The sequence below is a fragment of the Salmo trutta genome, chromosome 9, assembly GCF_901001165.1.
Source record: "Salmo trutta chromosome 9, fSalTru1.1, whole genome shotgun sequence".
Classification (NCBI taxonomy): Eukaryota; Metazoa; Chordata; class Actinopteri; order Salmoniformes; family Salmonidae; genus Salmo; species Salmo trutta.
In genome coordinates, this window is record NC_042965.1 from 22,567,113 (window position 1) to 22,594,324 (window position 27,212).

Genomic DNA, 27,212 nt, shown 5'->3' on the forward strand with positions numbered 1-27,212 from the left:
AAATCATTTTATAAGTTAGCATGTCATATCACTTAATCCGGCATAGCCAAAGACACGACAACCACTATCTTGTTGCTGACAGGGCTTTTATAGAGCTTACAGTGTGCAGGTCCTGGATGCGAGTCCTGAGTCCCTCCACAACGTCATTCCTCTCCTCATTGCTGTTAGGGTATGGATACACGTGACAGTGGTAGCTGAGGGGCAAAAAGAGGAGATGATGCCGTTATTATCACACAGGTTAAAGTCACCGTCTTCAGAGCTTGTTGGGGGCAACATATTAGGCCTAATGGTTTGACAGAGAATGACCTCAGGCTGAAAGTGGAACAGGAGGTCATTGGGAGAGGCGGTTTAATTACCAGTCACAGATCTTCTTGACTTTCTGTCCGATCTGCTCACCCCAATAGGAGACGAGAAACACCACACTCTTAGTTGGCTCACCCTGCAATAACCATAGAACAGAAAGTGGTTTAGAATAGACACACAGTAAGGCAGAGGTGAGAGGTTCTACTGCTCATAGGCCCAACACAGATGCTGTTATATTTGGCTATGTGATAAACAGCATCTTATTCTTTTATCTTTGATTTCACACTCAAGCACATACTGTAGAAAAATGGTTAACAATATCTTTCACGCAGAACAAGATTGACCCACCGTGTCAGGGTCCTCCAAATACTCGTCAATTTCAGAGTAGCTAAGAATGGTGTAGCCCTTACACACTCTCCACAGCATGCGCTCAAAGGCCTCTATCTTCACCCTCTGAATCAGCCCTGATATAAACCTGCAGGGGGAGGGGAGAGAAACAGGGTGCTACAGTAAACAGGCACACACAAGTGTGTATAAATCTATATGCCTGCTAATAGCCCCTTACCCTAATTTGGCTCCTAGCCGCTGCATGCTGGTGTACTCCATCATGGAGTCCTCTAGGAAGGAGAACTCCTCATGCTGGGCGTGCAGGGGCTCACGCTGGGAAAAATATCATTTTCTTAGCGTAAGGACACACATACCAAAATACATACCCCAAATTCACACCAGAAGAGAAAAACACATTGCTAGAAAAAAGGCTACATTTTGCCCAGGCATGAATGAGGTTTTGGCTAATCCAAGATTTATCGCACAAAACCTCCTATATAGAGGGGAGGAAAGAGCAAAGTAATTGTCACAATGGAAGCAGCCACGCCAAATCATTGGATTTAAACTATTTAGTGTCTCTTCCTCAAGCATACCGAAGCAAGTGCTCTGAAGTCAAACAGTGGAGCAGAGCATTTGGTCAGTAGTGGGATCTTGCTTTGTGGAGGAGCTGTTGGACTTACTTCTGTGCTGCGGTGCACAAAGTTGCGTGTGATGCGCAGCATGTGTGTGTACTCGGTCAGCTCCAGGAGGTTCTTCTGTAGCTTCTCCTTATTCCTGGTCACCTCGCTCAGCTCCACCTCCAGCCTCTGCAACTGCTCCTGGAGACAGCCATAAATAGAGTGTCAATTAGCAATGATAATATGGGATGTCCCAAATGGCACCCTATTCTCCATATAGTAAATACACTGAACAAAAATATAAAACGCAACATGCAACAATTTCAAGGATTTTACTGAGTTACAGTTTGTATAAGGGAATCAGTCAATTTAAATAAATTCATTAGGCCCTAATCTATGGATTTCACAGATATGCATCCTGTTGGTCACATATACCTCAGAAAAACAGTATCTGGTGTGACCACCATTTGCCTCACGCAGCAAGACACATCTCCTTCACATAGAGTTGATCAGGCTGGTAATTTTGGCCAGTGGAATGTTGTCCAAATGGATGTGCAAAGTTGCTGGATATTGGCGGGAAATGGAACACACTGTCGTACACGTTGATCCAAAGCATCCCAAACATGCTCAATGGGTGACATGTATGGAGAGTATGCAGGCCATGGACGAACTGGGACATTTTCAGCTTCCAGGAATTGTATATAGATCCTTGTGACATGGAGCAGTGCATTATCATGCTGAAACGTGATGGCGGCGGATGGCTGGCACGACAATGGGCCTCAGGATCACGTCACAGTATCTCTGTGTATTCAAATTGTCATCGATAAAATGCAATTGTGTTTGTTGTCCGTAACTTATGCCTGTCCATACCATAACCCCACCGCCACCATGGGGCACTCTGCTCACAATGTTGACATCAGCACGCCCATACAATACCATACACACGCTGTCTGCCCGGTACAGTTGAAACCGGGATTCATCTGTGAAGGGCACACCAGTGGCCAGCGTGCCCTGGTGGAGATTCCTGCAGTCAACATTCCAATTGCACGCTCCCTCAAAACTGTAGACATCTGTGGCATTGTGATGTGTGACAAAACTGCACATTTTAGAGTGGCCTTTTATTGTCCCCAGAACAAGGTGCTTCTTGATATGCCACAACTGTCAGGTGGATGGATTATCTTGGCAAAGGAGAAATGTTCACTAACAGGGACGTAAACAGCGAACCAACATTTAACATGTTGTGTTTATATTTTTGTTCAGTGTATATGGTGCCATTTGGGACAAATAAAATACTTAAATCTTATGAAAAAAAAGATTCAGAACATTTTAGAGAATGAGAGACAGGTAGAGTGTGCTAACCATTATAACCAGGATATGCTTGGGCTGGGGTGCAATCGGGTTCACTTCTCCCTCTGGAAGTGGGATGTCTGCTCTCTTGATTTCCCTTAGAAGGTACCCTGTCAAAGACGCAGTGAAGTCTTAGTACACAACACACAAACAGTCACTGAATCTATTTGTTTAAAATACTACATCTATAGCAAAAAGCTTAATCTGTTTTCCTTTAAAAACTATATAGTGTTTTTCATTGAATCTTAGTCTCTCTACTCTGCCTCACACTAATTCTCTCGCTTTTCGCTCAGGAACTCACATTCCTCTGAGAAACCTACCCCAACAGTCCTTGTACTTTCCTTTTTTGGGGGCCTAAATTTAATCTCCAAGCGTCTGCCTCCAATTAAGCCTGAGTTTAGATTCCTTTAAATGAGACTCATTGGCCAGGGCACAGTATCTCAGAACTGTACAGTGGTCATGTAATGGAGACTGGGATTTGTGCAGCAACTGTGTGAAAGTTAATGAGTTATTCAGGAGTGCATCAATGCCCATCACTTTTAAACAGGGGTGAAAGTAAACCTATACGGTCCAGTACAGCATCCCAGCAAAATAAATAGTGGGGGTACACCGTACCGTTAAAACATGAGCCTATCACAATAATTAACACAAAATGCCAAGAAAACTATTGGCTATCACACCATTATTTAACCTTACTGTATGTCAGTCGCATGAACATTTAGGTTGTATAAGATCCAAATTGCGTTGTGGTTTGGCGAGAACACTTACATTTTGCCAAGGCGGAGAAGAGTGGCCAAGACCGAGGCGCATGTGGACAGCAGTGGACGCATCAATTTGGGCCTAATGGCAGAATGTGATTACAATACACGTGTAGGTTTTGGGACAGATGTCTTTCCATTCATCAAATTGCGGGTGCACAGATTGGATGCTGGAATTATTTTGTGAGTGGAAGAACGTACACGGGGAGCCTACAGGAGCACCTGTTTGAAGTGATTGACAACCGTATGAACACATCATGGCTGGTTGTGTTCATGCTACATTAAAAGGTAATACATGTTAAAAGTTTTATGACAATACTTTACTAAGCCCACAGATCATATGAAATGAATAGAGATACTATATGCAATTCTATGATTACACCTGGGCTATAAAAAAAATTAAAATATGCCCGCACACACATAGGGAGTCCCGTACCGTAAGAAATTACATATACTTTCACCCCTGCTTTTAAGTTAGGAACAAACCAACCTGTTTTATCCTTACCTAGAATTCTCTCCATTTCCTCACATCGTTTTATCTCAGTGACAAACTTCCGCTGGAATAGGTTTACGCTGGGGTTGAGCTGAAACAGTAGGAGCATAGTCACATTGTTACTGTCACCACGAACACACACCTGTCTAAGCTGATATTGAATGGATTTTGCAAATAATTGCCAACATTCCACATTCTTTCTGATGCACAACCCTACAGGGCAAGTTGCAACATTTTGAGATGTCACTATGAACTCAAACTGGTTCAGACTTCTCACGATCCTATTAAAAATGTCAGTCAACAAGCACATCCATAATCTACTGTACTTGGTAAGGTTAGATATAGTCTGATTAATCAGGCTGTAATACACAATTAATTGGCATCTACAGACAAACATTTGTGCAAAATTGTGTAAATGTTGCTTACAAGCCAGAATGTTGAATGAAATTACATTGGAACTTACTCCACCGGTTGTCTATGCGGTAAGTCCTTCAGCTGCTCGAAATTTGAGACAAAATATCCACAGGAAAGTATTGCTTATGTAACCGATGTGAAATGGCTAGTTAGTTAGCGGTGGTGTGCGCTAATAGCGTTTCAATCAGTGACGTCACTCGCTCTGAGACCTGAAGTGGTTGTTCCGGGCCGCGGCTTTTGTGGCGCGATGGGTAACGATGCTTCGTGGAGTGTCAGTTGTTGATGTGTGCAAGGGTCCCTGGTTCGAGCCCGGGTTGGGGCGAAGAGAGGGACACTGTTACACTTAGGCAACTTTTTAGAAAGCTGTCAGTTCGGTTTGGAACCAAGGTAAATGTATTTTTATGTTGGATATTCGGTTTTCTATCGCCAAACATTGAACCAAGCATGCCATGACAATGAACATTGTATATTCTGAGTCAGGGGACGTTGGAGAACAATTCACCCTTTTTTTGTATTTGTCTTTCAATTAAAAAAAATAAAATGGGAAAAAGGGTTGGATTATTCTCCATACTCGTCTGATTCAGAATATACAATTTTCATGTACTGTTTGGTTCAATTGCTATTGACAAGAGAAAACTGAATTTCCAATATAAAACCATATACCTACTGGCTCTCTAAAAAGTCTGGTCAACAACACATTCCCCTGGACATTTGTCTACAATTTTGAGCAGCTGAAGGACATGCATTCACTACTGTAAATCGCTCTGGATGAGAGCGTCTGCTAAATGACTAAAATGTAAAATGTAAATGTCAAGTAGCCACAACAATGAGTTGAATCAGGTGTTTTTGTCCAGGGCTACAACAACAAAAAATGTGTGCTGTTGGGGGTACTCGAGGACCAGAGTTGGGAAACACTGATCTAAGCTATTTTATCAGGTCTGGTGTTAGGAACGCTCTAGCTGGCATTCTGCCTTCTCCCTACAGTTCTCAGACATCATTAGCTTCGCCCATGACTGCCTCATGCGAACTATAATTCCCACGCTGTGTTTAACATTTAGAAACGTCAAAAAATCATCGCTTGCGATATACCAATTTCGAAATATATGCACCTTATCTTTCATCGGCGAGAAAGAATCCTTAAAATAAAAAATATACACTTACTGTAGCAGCTTCGCACAGATCCATAAACTATGGGTGCCTCCATCCGACGAAACTAAACCAAGTTACCGCTTACACACAGGTGTTCAGAGCATGCTAGATAGCTAATTAGCACAGGTAAACAACGCTGTAACATGGAGATATGGTCATGTGGGAACACTAACCCTATCAAGGTGTGTATAAATGTTATCTTTAAAAATGATTTATATTTACATAAAATAAGTTCCTTATGCTTCCAAACCCGTAACGCAAATGGTGCATGTTAATGTTCAGACTGAGCGTCAGGGATCTTAACAAAACTCCCCCCTTCAAAAGACGCCTTCGTCCAATAACTCGTGTAATGTAATGCCTGGAACTGAGAGTCATGATCAAGGGCTAGGGTCGGGCAACATTCTACATACCTGATCATGTCTGACAGCTCACAATGCAACTGTACCATCAAAGAGAGATTAACTTTGACAGCTGCGCTAGTTACATGAGACTGTTTATTTGGGAAGCAATCAGTAAGTTAGTTACTTACGTCTCTGAATTCCACCAGACCCATTTCTCCCAGTTCGCTAATGCAGTCGTATGCCGATCCAGACTGCAGAAACATCTGGGCCAAACACATCTCTTCACTTCGGAACAACGAACCCATCTTGACAGCTTGCTCTTGTCCTTACAATACAACCGGCTAGTTAGCTTCAACTACAGCTAACTAACGTTAGTCTCGAGCGCAAACCACTTAACTGGGTAGGCTTATAAATGCGGGTTCCGGCGTCGTTGGAAGTAGCTACCTAGCATGCTAGCTAAAAAACTACTGATGAACATTCGCTTCAACACCGTGTCAATCATTGGCTAATCAGTGATACGTCTCGAGTCCAGTCTCAAGACGTTCCCGTCGAAGTGGTTGTTGAAGTCATCTTGCTGTAGCCATAACGTAGCTATCGATAGAGAACCAGAAGATCCTAGCTAGTAGGAGCTCTGTCACTTGGGCTAGCTAGCTCTGCTTCCGTGAACACTTCTCAATTTAGTTGTCGTAGTTAGCAGAAGCTACTGTTAGCTAACTGACACTAGAAACAATCATGTTTGGTAGCAAACTATGACTATAAGCACATTTAAACTTGAAACTTCAATAAAGACTACAGTAGCTCGTTTTATTAAACACTCTCGAAATCATGCGCACTTTGATATCGCGCTTGTAGGCAAGTTACAAATTCCACGTCATTTCATACAACTCTTGTGCGTGCTCTGGGGCGTATTCATTACGCAAATGATGTTGCAAAACGTTTCTTTAACAGAACGAAATGGGGCGGGACATACCTCATTTTGTCCAGTAGAAACTCTCGTTTTAGTTTTGCAACTGTTTAGACTAATGATTGCCTTCTCGGACGTCTGAAGCGAGAGGTTTTACTCCGCCCAAAGTCTGTCGATAAAATAAGACACAGAAGTGGTGAATTTTTGGATGGAGGTTAATGAGAAAGTGTCGAATTTGGTCAACAAAAAATGTAATTGCTAATTTGCTACGTAAGGCTTATTTGATCAACTATAGGTTGTGTAATGGTTAGGTTGTTACGAGTGCACTGATATAAGTTATGGATAAGTGGACTTATGTGGCATTTCGGCAACTTTGAAAGAAAAAATACTTTATTTCAGTTGCGCCTAATTATTGTTTTAACCTTTATTTTATCAGGGAGTCATACTGAGACCAAGGTATTTTTTTTACAGATGAGCCCTGAATTACACAAATTACAGAAAATACACACATCAAAATATAAATACAACATGCAGAAAGTAAAACACGGTCATAAATGTCTATGTCTTAAAAATATGTCGTTCTGGCCTTGAATAAGGCAGTTAACCCACTGTTCCATGGTAGGCTGTCATAATAAGAATTTGTTCTTAACTGACTTGCCTTGTTAAATAAGATAAATAAATAAAAAAACATTCATCAGTAATAAGGTCCCCAATCAGCTTTCTGAATTGCCCTAGAGGCACCAGAACATAAAATGTGAGAACATTTTGAAGATTGTTTCACAAATAAAGTGCAAGAAAGCTAAAAGCTGATTTACCTAACTCAGTAGAGACCAAAGGAATTTCCAGAGTTTGCAATCCTTGAGACTGGGTGTGGTAACTCCTATGTCTAAAGATTAGTAATGATGTTAGGTACAGTAGGACTTGTAAAAGGGCTTTAATAAATGAAAACATAGCAATATATCAACATACATGACATCAAAGAAGGCCAACCAACTATCTAGTAGAGAATGCAGTGATTTGTACAAAAATTGTCGCCCGTAATAAAGCACAGTGCGCAATGATAAACTGCATTTAACGGTTTTAATCAAGTGGCAGCTGCGTTCGTATAGATGATGTCGCCAAATAGGACCGATAGGAACATCGACTGAATAATCTACTTTCTAGTATTAAGCAAGAGGCAGGACCTATTCCTATAAAAGAAGCCCATTTTCATTCTCAGCTTCTTAACTAACTCATCCATATGCTTTTTAAAAGACAGCTTTTCATCTACCAGATGCCAAGATATTTGTAAGCATGGACACGATCAATATGGACACCATCCAAAGTACATATGCTTTAATCATCAGACTTGTTTCTATGCACTCTAGAGAACAACATCATCACGGATATAACCTGTTTTAGCATGGACATTGCCATTGAAGGGTTCCACCATTTTAAAGTAGTCAACTGGGTGGGGATTCCTATTAGTTGGGAGAAATCAGCTATAGAAGACGAAGAACATATCAACTCAGCAAAAAAAGAAACGTCCTCTCACTGTCAACTGCATTTATTTTCAGCAAACTTAACATGTGTAAATATTTGTATGAAAATAACAAGATTCAACAACAGACATGAACTGAACAATTTCCACAGACATGTGACTAACAGAAATTGAATAATGTGTCCCAGAACAAAGGGGGGGGGGGGGGGGGGGGTTCAAAATCAAAAGTAACAGTCAGTATCTGGTGTGGCCAACAGCTGCATTAAGTACTGCAGTACATCTCTTCCTCACGGACTGCACCAGATTTGCCAGTTCTTGCTGTGAGATGTTACCCCACTCTTCCACCAAGGCACCTGCAAGTTCCCAGACATTTCTGGGGGGAATGGCCCTAGCCCTCACCCTCCAATCCAACAGGTCCCAGATGTGCTCAATGGGATTGAGATCTGGGCTCTTCGCTGGCCATGGCAGAACACTGACATTCCTGTCTTGCAGGAAATCACGCACAGAACGAGCAGTATGGCTGGTGGCATTGAAATGCCAGAATGAGCCTGCAGGAAGGGTACCACATGAGGGAGGAGGATGGCTTCTCTGTAACGCACAGTGTTGAGATTGCCTGCAATGACAACAAGCTCAGTCCGATGATGCTGTGACACACCGCCCCAGACCATGACAGACCATCAACCTCCAAATTGACCCCGCTCCAGAGTGCAGGCCTCGGTGTAATGCTCCTTCCTTCGACGATAAACACAAATCCGACCATCAGCCCTGGTGAGACAAAACCGCGACTCGTCAGTGAAGAGCACTTTTTGCCCGTCCTGTCTGGTCCAGCGACGGTGGGTTTGTGCCCATAGGCGACGTTGTTGCCCGTGATGTCTGGTGAGGACCTGCCTTACAACAGGCCTACAAGCCCTCAGTCCAGCCTCTCTCAGCCTATTGCGGACAGTCTGAGCACTGAGAGAGGGATTGTGCCTTCCTGGTATAACTCGGGCAGTTATTGTTGCCATTATGTACCTGTCTCGCAGGTGTGATGTTCGGATGTTCGGATCCTGTGCAGTTGTTGTTACACGTGGTCTGCCACTGCGAGGACGATCAGCTGTCCGCCCTGTCTCCCTGTAGCGCTGTCTTAGGTGTCTCACAGCACGGACATTGCAATTTATTGCCCTGGCCACATCTGTAGTCCTCATGCCTCCTTGCAGCATGACTAAGGCACGTTCACGCAGTTGAGCAGGGACCCTGGACATCTTTCTTTTGGTGTTTTTCAGAGTCAGTAGAAAGGCCTCTTTAGTGTCCTAAGTTTTCATAACTGTTACCTTAATTGCCTACTGTCTGTAAGCTGTTAGTATCTTAACGACCGTTCCACAGGTGTATGTTCATTAATTGTTTATGGTTCATTGAACAAGCATGGGAAACAGGGTTTAAACCCTTTACAATGAAGATTTGTGAAGTTATTTGGATTTTTACGAATTATCTTTGAAAGACAGGGTCCTGAAAAAGGGACGTTTCTTTTTTTTGCTGAGTTTAGTACTTTAAAATGGAGATCATCACCTGCAAAACACCAGTCTCAACGTCAACAGTGAAGAGGCGATTCCGGGATGCCGGCTTTCTAGGCAGAGTTGCAAAGAAAAAGCCATATCTCAGACTGGCCAATAAAAATAAAAGATTAAGATGGGGAAAAAGAACAGAGACACTGGACAGAGGAACTCTGCCTAGAAGGCCAGCATCATGGAGTTGCCGCTTCACTGTTGACGTTGAGACTGGTGTTTTGCGGGTACTATATCATGAAGCTGCCAGTTGAGGACTTGTGAGGCGTCTGTTTCTCGAAGTAGACACTCTGATGTACTTGTCCTCTTGCTCAGTTGTGCACCGGGGCTTCCCACTCCTCTTTCTATTCTGGTTAGAGCCAGTTTGCGCTGTTCTGTGATGGGAGTAGTACACAGCGTTGTACGAGATCTTCAGTTTCTTGGCAATTTCTCGCATGGAATAGCCTTCATTTCTCAGAACAAGAATAGACTGATGAGTTTCAGAAGAAAGTTAATTGATTCTGGCCATTTTGAGCCTGTAATCAAACCCACAAATGCTGATGCTCCAGATACTCAACTAGTCTAAAGAAGGCCAGTTTTATTGCTTCTTTAATCAGGACAACAGTTTTCAGCTGTGCTAACATAATTGCAAAAGGGTTTTCTAATGATCAATTAGCCTTATTAAATGATAAACTTGGATTAGCTCACACAACGTGCCATTGGAACACAGGAGTGATGGTTGCTGATAATGGGCCTCTGTACGCCTATGTAGGTATTCCATTAAAAATAATCTTAAATTTGGACTCATCAGACTTGTGTTTCTTGGCCCAAGCAAGTCTCTTCTTATTGGTGTCCTTTAGTAGTGGTTTCTTTGCAGCAATTTGACCATGAAGGCCTGATTCACGCAGTCTCCTCTGAACAGTTAATGTTGAGATGTGTCTGTTAATTGAACTCTGTGAAGCATTTATTTGGGCTGCAATCTGAGGTGCAGTTAACTTATCCACTGCAGCAGGTAACTCTGGGTCTTCCTTTCCTGTGGTAGTCCTCATGAGAGCCAGTTTATCATAGCGCTTGATGGTTTTTGCAACTGCACTTGAAGAAATATTCAAAGTTTTTCTGGATTGACTGACCTTCATGTCTTAAAGTAATGATGGACTGTTGTTTTTCTTTGCTTATTTGAGCTGTTCTTGCCATAATATGGACATGGTCTTTTACCAAATAGGGCTATCTTCTGTATACCATCCCTACCTTGTCACAACACAACTTATTGGCTAAAATGCATTAGGAAGGAAATCAATTCCACAAATTAACTTTTAACAAGGCACACCTGTTAATTGAAATGCATTCCAGGTGACTACCTCATGAAGCTGGTTGATAGAATGCCAAGAGTGTGCCAAGCTGTCAAGGCAAAAGGTGGCTACTTTGAAGAATCTGAAGTATAGAACATGATTCCATGTGTTATTTCACAGTTTTGATGTTTTCATAATTTGTCTCCAATGTAGAAAATAGTAAAAATAAAGAAACCCTTGAATGAGTGGTGTGTCCAAACTTTTCACTGGAGATTATTTCATTTTCAAATAACCAAAAGTGAGAGGTTGTGATCTGAAGAAAGGGAAAAAGGCCATTCTTGAACATGCGGTGAGAAATTCTTACTAATCTGCTAGAGAACCAGTTTAGATTTAAGTATAACTTTTGTTTGACTAAAGCCTTTAGTGAGAGATTTAATGCTTTAATATTTAATCATTTCTGCCCTCCGAATTCATATTCATTATATAAATAGGCCCATTTAATTTTGTCTGGCTTGACATTCAAAATAAAATGGAATATTTTTTGCTCATATAATAACATAAAAAAACATGCTAGGTGTAAGCAAGGCCATAGGCAAATAGGTAAACTGGGATAGGACTAAAATGTTAAATCAGGTGATTTTTCCACAAATAGACAGATATTTTCCTTTCCATGGTAGCAAGAGCTTATCTATTTTTGTTAACTTTTTATAAAAATGTATTGTAGTGAGATAATTTCTTTTGGGATATGAATACCGAGTATGTCCACTTCACCATCATACCATTTTATTTGAAAACACATGAATGTAAAAGTTGTATTTTTTTATGATCTAATACATAACATAGTACACTTATCGGAATGTTGTTGTAATCCAGAAAGGTTTGAATAGTTGTCTAGATCATCTATGAGGCTGTGGAGGGACATTTGCCTTTTTGGCAACCTACCCTGTGAGAGGGAATATCATCATATATTTCATCAAATCTGACTAACCCAGTGCATTGCTTGCTATGAATTCTATTGGAGGGTGTTTGCATGTTTATGTAAAAATACACACCCCTGACTCTCACACAAAACCTATACACATTCCCATACAGTGCAATCGGGAAAGTATTCTGACCCCTTCACTTTTTCCACATTTTGTTACATTACAGCCTTATTCTAAATTGTATTAAATAAACATTTCCTCAATCTACACACAATAACTCACAATGACAAAGTCAAAACAGGTTTTTAGAAATGTTTGCAAATGTATTAAAAATATTTACCTAAGTATTCAGACCCTTTGCTATGAGAATCAAAATTTAGCTCAGGTGCATCCTGTTTCCATTGATCAACCTTGAGATGTTTCTACAACTTGGAGTCCACCTGTCGTAAATTCAATTGATTGGACATGATTTGTAAAAGCACACACCTGTCTATATAAGGTCCTACAGTTGACAGTGCATGTCAGAGCAAAAAACAAGCTATGAGGTTGAAGGAATTGTCCGTAGAGCACCGAGACAGGATTGTGTCGAGGCACAGATCTGGGGAAGGGTACCAAAATATTTATGCAGCATTGAAGATCCCCAAGAACACAGTGGCCTCCGTCATTCTTAAATGGAAGATATTTGGAACCACCAAGACTCTTCCTAGAGCTGGCTGCCCCGCCAAACCAAGCAATCGGGGGAGAAGGGCCTTGGTCAGGGAGATGGCCAAGAACCCGATGGTCACTCTGACGGAGCTCCAGAGTTCCTCTGTGGAGATGAGAGAACCTTCCAGAAAAACAACCATCTCTGCTTTATTCCACCAATCAGGCCTTTATGGTAGAGTGGCCAGACGGAAGCCACTCCTCAGTAAAAGGCACATGACAGCCCACTTGGAGTTTGCCAAAAGGCACCTAAAGGACTCTCAGACCATGAAAACCAAGAATGAACACTTTGGCCTGTATGCCAAGCATCACATCTGGAGGAAACCAGGCACCGCTCATCACCTGGCCAATACCATCCCTACGGTGAAGCATGGTGGTGGCAGCATCATGCTGTGGGGATGTTTTTCAGTGGCAGGGACTGGGAGACTAGTCAGGATCGAGGGAAAGGTGAATGGAGCAAAGTACAGAGAGATCCTTGATGAAAACCTGCTGCAGAGCGCTCAGGACCTTAAACTGGGGCTAAGGTTAATCTTCCAACAGGACAATGATCCTAAGCACACAGCCAAGACAACGCAGGAGTGGCTTCGGGACAAGTCTCTGAATGTCCTTGAGTGGCCCAGCCAGAGTCTGGACTTGAACCCGATCGAACATCTCTGAGACCTGAAAATAGCTGTGCAAAGACGCTCCCCATCCAACCTGACAGAGCTTGAGAGGATCTGTAGAGAAGAATGGAAGCAACTCCCCAAATACAGATGTGCCAACCTTGTAGCGTCATACCCAAGAAGACTCGAGGCTGTAATTGCTGCCAAAGGTGCTTCAACAAACTACTGAGTAAAAAGAGTCTGAATAATTATGGCTGTAACGTAACAAAATGTGGAAAAAGTGAAGGGGTCTGAATACTTCCAAATGCACTGTACACTACATATGCACCTACACACACACACACACACTTCTGCAGTCATCATATGTTGCTGCTACTCTGTTCTTTATTTTACTCTTTATCATCTATCCTGATGCCGAGTCACTTTGCCCTGCCTTCATTTGCATATCTACCTGAAATACTGTACCTCATACCCCTGCACATTGATCTGGTACTGGTATTCCCTGTATATCGCTCCATTCTTGTGTATTTTACTCCTCGAGTTACAATTTTTTACAATTTGTTACCATTATTTTATTTTTTACTCTGCATCGTTGGGAAGGGCTGGTATGCAAGCATTTCACAGTAAAGTCTACACCCATTGTATTCGACGCATGTGACAAATAAGAATGTGATCTGATTTATCCCAGGCCAGATTCACATTTCAAGCCTAAATCAAAAATTATATTTTCCAAAAGGTAACAAAAATATCAAAATACAGTCAACTTGATCATTTACATTCTTACAAACCATGAAAAAAACCCTGCTGAACATGTTCGAACTTACCACCTGAAAATGACTTACTTACTGGCTGTTTACTAGCTCAATAACAATATGTTCATCCATTATCTTTCAGCAGGATCAAGAAAATTCAAGCCATTAGACAGTCATGGTCAAGGTGGGTTGCCCACGTCAAGAACTAGGGCATGTCAGTATGTCTACTATTGCGCTATTTCTCAAATTCATGGGTTTAGAGAGAAGCACTTCTCCATGCCTGTCGGATCTGTTTCCATGGAGTCCCGAGAACGGAGGCAGCGATGAAGAAAAACACCAAGATGAGGCCCTTGGCCAGAGACAGGGAGTACGACTCACCTGGAGGTAGAGGGGTGGAGGGAAAGAGTTAATCCTACTGTCATCATCCATTTAGCATATTTAATTAGTCACATTTTGGGACAGCAGTCTCACCTGTATAATACCTGGTGAGGGGGAAGGCAAGCTGGGGCCAGCACACATCGTTCCTGTCGCAGTCATACTCAGTAAAGTTCATCTGAAACCTGAAGGACACCAGGGCAGAACCACATCAGAGTCTTATTCACTGCACTTATCAACTGTTCAACATAGTCAGGAAACCTTATACTGAGACTATATTTCAATTCTCAGGGCTTTAGCCTTTCAGGGGTCACCTGGTTTTGGCTGGTCCTGTGTTGATGGAGATATCAGTGAAGGTGATGGAGGAGGTGACAGGAAAAGTCTGAATCCCAGTCAGCTCCAGACAGGGGTCACCTCCTCCACACTCAAACTTCCAAGTGGACACATGGTCACTGTGGAGAGGTAACACTCACATCAACGACAGTGGAGTAAACAAGGAGGACTTTATTCAATCACACATCCAATCAATGCATTGTAATGGGCCCTTCCTGAGTATGAACAGAAGGTCAGCACAGACAGAAAGGAAAGATGTTTGTGATGGCAATGGACAGTGTTGTAGGCTGTTGCCACATACCTGACTTCCACTGCTTGTATCTCCCGCTGAGGCAACCCCCCCACCACCCCTGTCACAATGCTCCTAACGTGGATGTGCCGGTGGGAGGGAATCCCAGAACATATTCCAATACCACCACCCACAGGCTGGTTGGAGTTCAGTTCTACAACTGTTGGTTATTCAGTGTGTTGAACACAGAAGTGGAATTGAAGCAAGCAACAAAACCAAAATAATGAATTAATAAGGTGAATATTTTGGCTAATATTTAGATGAATTTAACAGTTAAAGTTTGAAAGGTTTCTACTCACAGCTAATGTTCAACCAGTCAGTCAGGTTCAGAACATCTGGGTCTCCATTCCTCGCTATGTGTGTTGCTGTGCTCAGTGCCCTCTGAAGAGAGGCCACATTCTGACTAGCAGAGGTAAAACATTTTTAAAAAGGAGGTCAAACATTTTACAGGAGACATGGATCCTTTCCATTTGCAGGCATGCAGCTGTAATTTTATCAACTCCAGCAATGCTATTTATCTGTGTGTGTGTGTGTTTCTAAGTTGTATTGTCACATGCACAGGATACAGTATGTGTAAAACAGTACCGGACACACTCTTTTTACACGACTTCGATACAAATAGATTTTCGTAGCAGGTTAGGAGAGCATTTTCATTAACCCTAACCCTTTTCCTAACCTTAACCTCAGTCTCCTAACCTGCTACGTTAATTCTCCTAACCTGCTACGAAAAAGTCACTTCAGTATGGAAGTGGCATGAAAATCGTTTTTTTGTGTATCCAGTGACTCACCTGAGCAGGCTACATTGGGTCAGGTTCTGTAGGCTCACAGGTAACAGACATCCTGCAGTTGAGTTCTCCCCAAATAGTACTATTCTCCCCTCAGAGGCACACAGTCCACTGCTTACTGAAAACAGAAATAGAAAAACATGAATACCCATACACTAACAGGCCACAAGCCATCCAACAGCTGTAACTGCTGGTTCTCACAATCGTCTAATCGAAGTGCCTAAGCTAAAAGATGTAATATATTTTTGATGTGTAGAGTTAAATAATTGAGACCTTTCATAGCCGTTGATTTTCCAGTGCACTATCCATGGTACAAAGACGACCGTTACCTGGCTTCCAAAGATTGACTGGGGTCCTCTGTATGACTGTTCCATTCTCCAAGGTGTCCACAATCCCACCAATCACAGGCCTGCCCACCTGGTAACCTGAGAGATTACACAAGGCTTTGTCTGTAAATCAGTGAAACTAGTCTCATCTTTCTATGTTGCACATTAAGATCCCCATTATGAAACGCTTAGAAGAAGTGTATTAGGTTACACAAACCTGGGTTCCCCGAGTTGGGCTGAGCCAAAGCATCTCCATTCAGAAACACAACTGAATACCTGGCTGTCAAACCCACTGTGAGAGGAAGAGAAACTACAAACACATAAAAGCAGGACAATTATCTGTTAATCATTGACAAATACAACGTCAGCGTTGATAAGGATAATTAATGATACTACAAATACCCAGTAATGCCCAGCATGTAAAAACTAAAAGAAAGAGGCCCTTACCACTAGCAGAAAGGACATTCCCAAGTGTGCGGGTTAGTGTGATATTTGTGAGACCATTCCCTTTCCAGAAGAATTTGTAATCCAAGGCCAAGGTCACATTTTCACACAGCAGTCTGCCGTCTTCAGCCACAGGACTCGCGACAAAGGGCCTCAGATCAACAGCCATTTTATCCATGACATCCACTGTGACCACACCTGAAATGTTTTCCCCAATGAGCACACAAAGCAAATCAATCAGAAAGAGTAGAAAAAGTAAGTCATTGTTCTGATCATAGAGAGAGAGACGTACCCCCTTGGCCATCCCTGACTTGCACCCTCAGCTCAGTTGGTGTCGTCTGTAAGGGGGGTCCAGTTGGGCAGGACAGGAGACTGGTCACACACTGCGCTTGGAAGTTTTTCAAAAATGCCACAGGGGCATTATTTACACACTGGCCAACCAGGGAGTTCTGAGGAATTAAGACATAAATTAGACATATCAGATGGTATAGAAGACAAAACACTTTGCTTTGAGCCACAGAGACTTCTGACTGTACATTTACAAACACACAGTTTAGAGAGAGAGAAAGAGAGAGAGAGAGAGAGAGAGAGAGAGAGAGAGAGACCTGGTTACTGTCACCCCACACCAGTCTGATGTGACCCATTCTGATCATCAGAGGACAGTCATGACAAGAGCATATAACTAGCTACATCTATGGGCTTTTTTTCCTATTGTGTGTAATGTGCAATAGCCCATATGTATTGGATAACGGCACAATCATTTGGGCTTCGGCTCATTAAATGTTGTTAACTTCTATGGGCTACGTGGGATGCTAGCGTCCCACCTGCGGGACACAGCCAGTGAAATATCAGGGCGGCAAATTCAAAACAACAAAATGTCATAATTCTAATTTCTCAAATATACAACTATTTTACACCATTTTAAAGATACACCTCTGTTAATCCAACCACATTGTCCGATTTTCAAAAAAGCTTTAAGGCGAAAGCATAAAGTTAGATTATGTTAGGACAGTGCCAACACAAGAAAAACCACAGAGAATCAGACACACAAGTCTAACCTGAGGAATGGTGAAATACTGATCACTTATGGTAAAAATGGGATCCCCCTGCTGGTAGATATGGGTGGGCAGTGGAGCTGACAGCACTGGCCTTTGGAAAGATGGCCTGGGCTTTGGTGTGCTGGAGCACGTATAGAAGAAGGCACAACACATATTAGGTTGATGCGGTAAAGGAGATATAGCAAACACAAAAACTCTATCAATTAAGATTGAAGTCTATGTTTATGACAACTGGATTTAGACGGTGTCTCACATTGTGTCCCCTTCATAAAAGAGTCCAAGGAAGGGATTGTTTTCAGGCAGGGAGATGACACAGAGAAATGGAAACCAATCGGGGGCATTTTCAGCAGACTGTGCAATGCACAGGTAATCAGGAACTGGAGAAACTTCCCCTCCAAAGGGCCCCGAAAGACACTGGCCCTGAAACAGCTTCAGGGCTTCGGGGGAACAGTCCTGGGGAGACACATGACAGAAACACCATTACCTGATGGACAGACAAAGAGAATCAAAATGTCTACTCTAGCCACAGAGCAAGCAGATTAGTATTTGTAACGATGGATGCAAATACCTTGTCACAGCAGCATCGCACATCACAGGCTCCCACAGTGAGGTCGCAGGGACAGGAGCCCAGGGGCCGGTACACTTGGTTGGGAATTACTGTTTTGTTGTCTGACAAAAATGAAAAAGCACTATTAAAAAGGGGGACAACCAGACAAACAAAATATCCCTTGGATTGATTAAAGATACCTACTTTAAAAAAAGAGCCAGACTTACCAGACACAGGTTCAGTGGGAAACACCTGGGCATAGATCCTAGCCTGGATTAGCAGTGAGGCCTGAGGTGCGTTCCCCAGACAGGCAGACACACGTAGAGTCTCCAGCACACACAGTGGCTCAGGACAGCAGTCTGTGTCATTATTATTACGACACAGGAGCAGGCTGCGGTTCAGACTCAGCTGCACTCGCACTGTAGTCTGCCACACAGGGAAAGAGAGAGGTTGCAGGGAGACAGCAATTAAGTGGCAAGAGTAATATCCATGAAGAAAGTTCTGAATGGTGTCAATCGTTTGGTGTCTTTGTGTGTAGACAAGACAATTTGGTTGCTAACAAAATAGTTTATGTCTACTTAAAGCATGAAAAAGCAGCCCACTTGTGTGGTATGTGGTGCTGCTAAAAGGCCAGGAAGAGGTAGCAGTCATTTTTGGTAGCAGTGGTCAGGGGGGACTCTCGTGCTGAAAAACAGCTCCTGATGAGAGCAATATGTCACACACTTACCTTGCCCACCAACTCCTGTGTGAGAACCCACTGCGTCAGATCGTCTGAGCATGATGGGGTAGGAAGGCGACCTGTCAAAATAAATCCACAAAATGCATGTTGTTGCTTACAAAACCCATGCCATGGACAATGACAAGTGCTCATTGACAACACCATGCAAGTAGCTTATTTACCTGAGGCATTGGAGAGCGATAGAGAGCTCAGGATCAGGGATATGCCAGATGTGTTTCCAAGCAAGAAAGCAGACAATCTAGGTCCAGATGTGACGAGATACGACGGCTGAAAAACTAGAAAAAGGATTGCTTGATGTTAGCTAAAGTTATCTAGCCTTAGGGCCACACATCATGTTAGTTGATTGATTGATGGAAAAAGTATGAGAGTTGAATGACTTACCGACATTGCTCTTTGCATCCGTAATCAAAACAATCAGAAGAATGTATGCACATCGACATAAAACACGTGCAGAAAGTATATTAGCCATCGCTGAAAATATCGGTTCACCAGGGAGTCGCCATTTTTACGAAGTGTTGTAGATGTGTCTTGCTATGGCAACGACATATCAACCAATCACAGCTTATACGATGACTTGCTCTCTCGTGCTCCGTAGAGGGCATGCTACTGTTCAGACAGCCAACAGCGACGCTTGTGGAGCCGAGTGTGTACTACAAAAACAGACAAACAATCATGCAACTGTTAAAGAAAGCTAACTTCTTGAAGCCAACAATGTTGCAACATGCAACATTATATATAATCTCTGCATGCACTCAAATTAATTTGCAACACAACATGAAAACAAAAGCATAATGTTGCAAAGATGATCTGTTGAGCCAATGTATAATCCTATACACTAGATGGCGGCAATTCATCGTACACTGTTCTGTAACGACAGCTCCAATAGTAGAGTTAAAATGACAAGGAGAAACACAAGGAAGCATGTCCTCTTTCTTTCCAGGGATAGGTTTGAGGCAAAAACATTAGGAATTAGCAAACAATAGTGACTGTTGGATCAGTCGAAGATCAAATGAAAGCTGTACTAGACTGTCTGGTCACTGAGGATAAAATACCCACAGATGTCAGCACTACTTTGAAGCTCTTCATAAACAACCTTGATGAGTGCTCAAGGTAAATCTGGTTGGGAAGTGCCTAATGTGCTTTCTCTGGCAGTTGTAGGGAAGTGCATGTGTAGCCTCACCTGTGTATGAATGATGTACTACTGCTTCTGCCAAAAGATCTGGGATTTTGTGGCACAGGCAGTATGTGGTAGTGCAATGACTAGAACGAACTGCAAAAATCACTGAAGCTGGAGACTCATATCTCCCTCACTAGCTTTAAGCACCAGCTGTCAGAGCATCTCACAGATCACTGCACATGTACATAGCCCATCTGTAAATAGCCCATCCAACTACCTCATCCCCATACTGTATTTATTTATCTTGCTCCTTTGCACCCCAGTATCTCTACTTGCACGTTAATCTTATGCACATCGATCACTCCAGTGTTTAATTGGTATATTGTAATTACTTCGCCACCATGGCCTATTTGTTGCCTTACCTCCCTTATCTTACCTCATTTGCACACACTGTATATATACTTTTTCTACTGTATTATTGACTGTATGATTGTTTATTCCATGTGTAACTCTGTGTTGTTGTATGTGTCGAACTGCTTTGCTTTATCTTGGCCAGGTCGCAGTTGTAAATGAGAACATGTTCTCAATTAGCTTACCTGGTTAAATAAAGGTAAAATAAAATAAAAAATGTTTTACCCCATAACCACAAGGTTGCTGGTTCAAGCTCTGCAGTGACTGTTCTCATTCAATCACTATGTTGGTGGCAGCAGTGGTATATTCTCTGCGGTCTCTGAGTGACTGGTTCAAGCCCAACACTGACTGTTCCTACCATCTTGTTACACATTCATTGTTTACCGTTTGTGTCACTGTCTCTTGCTGGCATCACATGTTGTCTGTCTCTGCACAGGAGCAGCATAAAGCGATGCAAAGAGTGCAGTCTGGAGGAGGCAGGCTAGCTGCTGAGGAAGATCCCAGAGAAGCAGCCCCAGTGTTTGGAGGAGAAGCACTACTGATCAGGCTCCTCGTCGCCATACAGATGTAGATGTTTAACATCTCCATTGCAAATTAGACCAGGTCCAGAACAAGCTCTATCCTCCAGAAGTTGTTTTCATTTTTAAACTAATGTTTTATTTATACATTTTTCCCAGATGTTTTTCCCCACAGCAGATACAAACATACACAGACACACACAAACAACAACTACATCTCATCTGCCGAGTCCTGCATTCTCACACCCCCATCCCTAGTGCCTGCATTATTATTATAATATATTTTATTTACCTTTATTTAACTAGGCAATTATTGATTTTCACATGGCCTTAAATTGTACCAATTCATTTTTCTCGGTCGCCCATGCTATTTCAAAAATAAATCATTAGATTTTTCCATGGTGATGTTTTCAATGCTCAGTATTAACTCATTTTCTATCCTGAATATGTGTTTGATCATGTCATTACAGATGTTTCAACATCTGGCGAAAGTCAACCACTTGCGGGTTTTTAGAGAGATCCAACCCTGTTTGTTCACTATAGTGGAAAATGATCAGGTAGGTGTCTTATTGTTCTAAAAATAATCCATGGTTAGAAGTATTCTTTAGCAATGCAGTAATGTTTCAGCAGTGCAGTAATGTTTACTTCTTTCATCACATTCCCAGTAGGTCAGAAGTTCACATACACTCAATTAGTATTTGGTAGCATTGCCTTTAAATTGTTTTAACTTGGGTCAAACGTTTCGGGTAGCCTTCCACAAGCTTCCCACAATAAGTTGGGTGAATTTTGGCCCATTTCTCCTGACAGAGCTGGTGTAACTGAGTCAGGTTTTTAGACCTCCTTGCTCGCACATGCTTTTTCAGTTCTGCCCACAAATTTTCTATAAGATTGAGGTCAGGGCTTTGTGATGGCCACTCCAATACCTTGACTTTGTTGTCCTTAAGCCATTTTGCCACAACTTTGGAAGTATGCTTGGGGTCATTGTCTATTTGGAAAACCCATTTGCGACTAAGCTTTAACTTCCTGACTGATGTCTTGAGATGTTGCTTCAATATATTATATTTATATTCAATATATTATATAGAATATATTCAATATATTCACATACTTTTCCATCTTCATGATGCCATCTATTTTGGGAAGTGTACCAGTCCCTCCTGCAGCAAAGCACCCCCACAACATGATGCTGCCACCCCCGTGCTTCACGGTTGGGATGGTGTTCTTCGGCTTGCAAGCCTCCCCTTTTTTCCTCCAAACATAACAATGGTCATTATTGCCAAACAGTTCTATGTTTTGTTTCATCAGACCAGAGGACATTTCTCCAAAAAGTACAATCTTTGTCCCCATGTGCAGTTGCAAACTGTAGTCTGGCTTTTTTATGTTGGTTTTGGAGCAGTGGCTTCTTCCTTGCTGAGCGGCTTTTCAGGTTATGTCGATATAGGACTCATTTTACTGTGGATATAGATACTTTTGTACCTGTTTCCTCCAGCATCTTCACAAGGTCCTTTGATGTTGTTCTGGGATTGATTTGCACTTTTCGCAGCAAAGTACGTTCATCTCTAGGAGACAGAACGCGTCTCCTTCGTGAGCGGTATGACGGCTGCGTGATCCCATGGTGTTTATACTTGTGTACTATTGTTTGTACAGATGAACGTGGTACCTTCAGGCGTTTGGAAATTGCTCCCAAGGATGAACCAGACTTGTGGAGGCCTACAATTTTTTTTCTGTGGTCTTAGCTGAATTCTTTTGATTTTCTCATGATGTCAAGCGAAGAGGCACTGATTCTGATGGTAGGCCTTGAAATACATCCATAGGTACACCTCCAATTGACTCAAATGATGTCAACTAGCCTATCAGAAGCTTCTAAAGCCATGACATAATTGTCTGTAATTTTCCAAGCTGTTTAAAGGCACAGTCAACTTAGTGTATGTTAATGTTGTTGATCCATCCTCAGTTTTCTCTTATCACAGCCAATAAACTCTGTAACTGTTTTAAAGTCACAATTGGCCTCATGGTGAAATCCCTGAGTGGTTTCCTTCCTCTCAGGCAACTGAGTTATGAAGGACGTCTTTATCTTTGTAGCGACTTGGTTTATTGATACACCATCCAAAGTGTAATTAATAACCACTGTCATGACGTGGCCCTTTCTGGGTGTAGATCGTGGCTTCTCAATCTCTCCTACACCCACGTTCTGTTATCTCAGGTCGTAAATTCCTGGCGGAGACTCTCTTCCTCTTTTCATGCAGAGAGTGAGACCACAGAGTGAACAAAGGATTTCACGTGGCCGAACTCCTAAATCCCCAAAATGGGAAAATGAAACTATATGTCCACTTGTGAGAATGTGGGAAGGGTCCGTGGACACTTAAGGGACAGTTATGTCAAGTGTGCTTCATTTGGTGACCTCACAAAGGACAGGAAACACACATAACTATATCTCTGAATGTGTACATTTCTCAATTATGGTGTTTGCATCTAATTCTTGTATTAAATGAATGAGCAAAGAGGAAACTATTTGTGAAATGATGTAATGTGATGTTAACCTTTAATGTTGAGAGAATTGTATTCCCTGTAAAGTTTAACTAGTCAGCGGCTACGCCCCCGTGAGCACAGACATGATCTGCCGTAATGGAACCACCTTTTCTACTGTTACGAATAAAAGCCCCTCCTAAGAAAATCCTCTTCAGACTAAGCAAACCCACAGTGTGAGCTGTGATTGCGAATAGTTAAGACCACGCATACCTCGGTGTAAGCTGAGGTGGCACAGGTTATTGAATTCCTAACCATACCACGTGGAGCATTGACTACATTGCGGGAAATGGTTAAACTCTGACTATCGATCCCTACAGAATAAGAGCAAATCTTAGATACTAACAACAATGACATATGCCGTAAATATATACTTGAAATTATTCTCGAATGAGCGGCAGTTCATGTGCGAAAGATTAGCATTTCAATGTATATGATTATAGACTGTGTAATGAATCCATTTTGTCTTTCCCGCTCTCTCTGTCCACACCCCTTCCCTTTGTCCACCAAGCCGTCATATCGGTTTAGCCCACTAGTGAATCTTCACTATCATTGTTAGTAACCAATATCTACTGTTTCTTTGTTTATGCGTTTCTGTGATTATTTAGTTAGTTAGTAAATAAATGATTATTTTTACCCGTCTATCAATAGGTGCCCTTCTTTGTGAGCCATTGGAAAATCTTCCTGGTCTTTGGGGTTGAATCTGTGTTTAAAATTCACTGCTCGACTGAGGGACCTTATAGATAATTGTATGTATGGGGTACAGAGATGAGGTAGTCATTCAAAAATCCTGTTAAACACTATTATTGCACACAGAGTGAGTCCGTGCAACTTATTATGTCACTTGTTTGCATATTTTTACTTTTTAACTTATTTATGCTAATCATAACAAAGGAGTTGAATACTTATTCACTCAAGGCTTTTCAATTTACATTAACTAGTAAAAAAATTGACAAACATCAATCCAGTTTGACGTTATGGGATATTGCGTGTAGGCCAGTGACAAAATATCTAAATTTAATACATGGTAAATTCAGGCTGTAACACAAAATGTGGAAAAAATCAAGAGGGTATGAATAATTTCTGAAGGCACTGTACATGCACGTTACCTACCACCAACACAGATGAGATGCACAGCCATAGGGATACTCAAGTACAGGTCAGTTAGCATTCTGTCTAATTTTGTCTTTCCCCCTCCTCTCCCCCAGGTGTGTGCAGTCAACACCTACAGGCCCTGGTGCGGGGCTCTGGGCTGAGGGTGGTTGCGCTGCAGTTTACCCAGGCTGTGGCTATGCTGTCCCTGACCCTTCTCAGCTCCCACTGCTGGACCATGAGGAACGCTGCCCTACTGTAAGACCTCCTCTCCTCTCACAACTGTAATGCACACACTGTCAACATAGTCAAATCTCACATTTCAGTGTCATTTGTATTGTCTGAAACTGTCCAAATCAAAAATGTAATTATATAGACCGGGCAAAAATTAGGCCCACTTGAGTGGTCTGCTCCAATTTCTTTCATGTAGCTATCAGACATGCATGTTAAATTATTGATTTGTTATTGTGCGCCCTCTGACTGAACCCTTTCTCATGCACAGGCGCTCTGTGCTCCAGGATGCTGGGTCAGTGCTCTGGGGGTGAGGAGGACTCCAGCAGCATGGCATGTCTTCCCCCTGCCTTCTTCATCCAGTACCCCGCCTTGCAGCCCTTCCTCCTGCGGGAGTTGAGGGGGGCGGCAGGGAACTTGCACGGTCCCATAGAGGAGGCCCAGCTCCGCCTGTACCCCTCCCTCTACCCTGTCCTTTTCCTCCTGGCCAAACTCCAGCGAGGGGTCCAAGACCAAACAGGGGGATTACTGTTTTCATGTCATTATTACATTTCCTCAAAGAGACAAGCAAAATGATCCCTACTCAAAGAAACAGGTGATTTTGTACACCACCGTTCACAAGTTTGGGGTCACTTAGAAATGTCATTGTTTTTGAAAGAAAAGCAATTTTTTGTCCATTAAAATAACATCAAATTGATCAGAAATACAGTGTAGACGTTGTTAATGTTGTAAATGACTATTGTAGCTGGAAACGGCAGATAGACTGATGAGTTTCAGAAGATAGTTCTTTGTTTTTGGCCATTTTGAACCTGTAATCGAACCCACAAATGCTGATGCTCCAGATACTCAACTAGTCTAAAGAAGGCCAGTTTTATTGCTTCTTTAATCAGGACAACAGTTTTCAGCTGTGCTAACATAATTGCAAAAGGGCTTTCTAATGATCAATTAGCCTTTTAAAATGATAAACTTGGATTAGTTAACACAACGTGCCATTGGAACACAGGAGCGATGGTTGCTGATAATGGGCCTCTGTCTGCCTATGTAGATATTCCATTAAAAATCTGCCGTTTCCAGCTACAATAGTCATTTACAAAATTAACAGTGTCTACACTGTATTTATGATCAATTTTATGTTATTTTAATGGACAAAAATGTGCTTTTCTTAAATAAAAAGGACATTTCTAAGTGACCCCAAACTTTTGAACAGTGGTGTACATGTACCTGTTTAAGGATGACAAACCTGTATGCTCAGTTAGGAACATAATCATTTACAGTATTCTGTGCGTCCGTCCCCCTGCATTATGTAAAGCGATCCATGTCATCTTTGTTCCCAGGGCCCTGTCAGATTTCCTGATTCCCCTGCTCCATCTGGCTGCCAGTCTCATCTACAGTGTGAGGATCTAGACCTCCAAAGCCTTGGTTGCCATGACACCCCCCTGCTCCATTTGACAGGAGACTGGAAAGGTCCCAGGACCACTGTGCTCACAACCGTCTGCATGGATAGCTACTGCAGATCAGAGCCATCCTGGACTGAGCTCTATGCACACACAGCTGAGGGTTTACAGAACAGAATAAAAGGGAAAGATTCCATTGAGGCCATAGAGATCCTTTATTTCATGTTATTTTTAATTCAGTGATTGTCAGGTTTTATAATCTGTTTTATATTTCCCCAGCCCTCTCCCTGATGTGATGTGGTGGGCTATGTAGAGTCCAGACTGTGGCTGGTAACGGAGGTTCAGCATTTCTCACTGGTGCGGGGGGCCTACCTGGGATTGGCAGGCGTGCTGAGGGGGCGCTGCTCACAGGGGTTCCTCCACCAGCTGAGTAATGCACTCCAGGCAGAGCTGCACTCACCACAGGCTCCAAGTATCTCTCTCGCTTTCTCACTCACTCACTCACTCACTCACTCACTCACACTTTTCCAGAAACACAGTACATTCATGATGTGCTAACTAACCACATTGTGTTTGTGTTAACCATCCCACTAGTGGTTAGAGCATTGGACTTGTAACCGAAAGGTTGCAAGATCGAATCCCCAAGCTGACAAGGTACAAATCTGTCATTCTGCCCCTGAACAAGGCAGTTAATTGAAAATAAGAATTTATTCTTAACTGACTTGCCTAGATAAATAAAGGTAAAATAAATCAAATGCACAATATGAGGAAACCAAGGCATTAAAGAAATGTTTGACTTAAAACACATGCTGCATGGGGCTGAAATCAAGCTGAGAATCTTTTATTTTCTCATGAAATGGGTGTGTATCAGCTTACAGCTATTATATACTAACTAATCAGGCAGACCTGAACAAGACCAGTCAAGGATATCCGTCCTTTTTCTCTGTTGTGTCAAAGTCATTATGGGTTCGCTGAGATTGTTGTATTAAAGAAAACTAAGTCAACACTGCACCACATTCTCTCCATAACCCATTGGTGACCAAATAGTGATCTGCCTTTCAGTCCGCAAATGCTTCCTGTAGCGTAGTCTGATAAGAGCTCTTGAT

At 42.3% G+C, this 27,212-nt stretch overlaps 2 protein-coding genes and 1 long non-coding RNA gene across 4 annotated transcripts in view; 1 reads left to right on the forward strand and 2 right to left on the reverse strand.

Annotated features, from left to right (window-relative positions):
* The window catches only part of LOC115200200 (V-type proton ATPase 116 kDa subunit a), a 31,646-nt gene extending 24,997 nt beyond the window's left edge, over positions 1 to 6,649 (reverse strand). Inside the window, exons 1-8 of the mRNA XM_029763054.1 lie at positions 5,938 to 6,649; positions 3,858 to 3,936; positions 2,607 to 2,704; positions 1,311 to 1,448; positions 869 to 963; positions 652 to 778; positions 357 to 439; positions 101 to 194 (exon numbers count right to left, since the gene is read on the reverse strand). Of these exons, the coding sequence (XP_029618914.1) occupies positions 101 to 194; positions 357 to 439; positions 652 to 778; positions 869 to 963; positions 1,311 to 1,448; positions 2,607 to 2,704; positions 3,858 to 3,936; positions 5,938 to 6,054 (831 nt within the window). The 5' untranslated portion in view covers positions 6,055 to 6,649. The remainder of the gene's footprint in view (positions 1 to 100; positions 195 to 356; positions 440 to 651; positions 779 to 868; positions 964 to 1,310; positions 1,449 to 2,606; positions 2,705 to 3,857; positions 3,937 to 5,937) is intronic.
* A 6,884-nt stretch (positions 6,650 to 13,533) lies between these two features.
* tctn2 (tectonic family member 2) lies at positions 13,534 to 19,337 on the reverse strand. Of its 2 annotated transcripts, none has more exons than XM_029763057.1 (17): positions 19,199 to 19,337; positions 18,979 to 19,092; positions 18,806 to 18,876; positions 18,306 to 18,504; positions 18,100 to 18,200; positions 17,785 to 17,984; positions 17,532 to 17,652; positions 16,766 to 16,922; positions 16,477 to 16,671; positions 16,247 to 16,321; positions 16,033 to 16,128; positions 15,707 to 15,821; positions 15,218 to 15,321; positions 14,931 to 15,078; positions 14,611 to 14,748; positions 14,393 to 14,481; positions 13,534 to 14,299 (listed from the first exon to the last, which is right to left on the reverse strand). In XM_029763057.1, the coding sequence occupies exons 1-17, from the start codon at positions 19,284 to 19,286 to the stop codon at positions 14,178 to 14,180; spliced, it is 2,133 nt and encodes a 710-aa protein (XP_029618917.1). In that variant the 5' UTR covers positions 19,287 to 19,337; the 3' UTR covers positions 13,534 to 14,177. The 2 variants fall into 2 exon arrangements, with proteins under 2 accessions (XP_029618917.1, XP_029618915.1); XM_029763055.1 differs by having other exon boundaries at positions 16,247 to 16,339.
* Positions 19,338 to 19,713: 376 nt separating this feature from the next.
* On the forward strand, positions 19,714 to 26,746 carry LOC115199633 (uncharacterized). The gene is made up of 6 exons (XR_003879396.1): positions 19,714 to 19,927; positions 20,782 to 20,948; positions 21,334 to 21,420; positions 24,598 to 24,739; positions 24,984 to 25,307; positions 26,047 to 26,746. It is a non-coding gene; the product is annotated as an uncharacterized LOC115199633 (long non-coding RNA).
* The last annotated feature ends 466 nt before the right edge of the window (positions 26,747 to 27,212 follow it).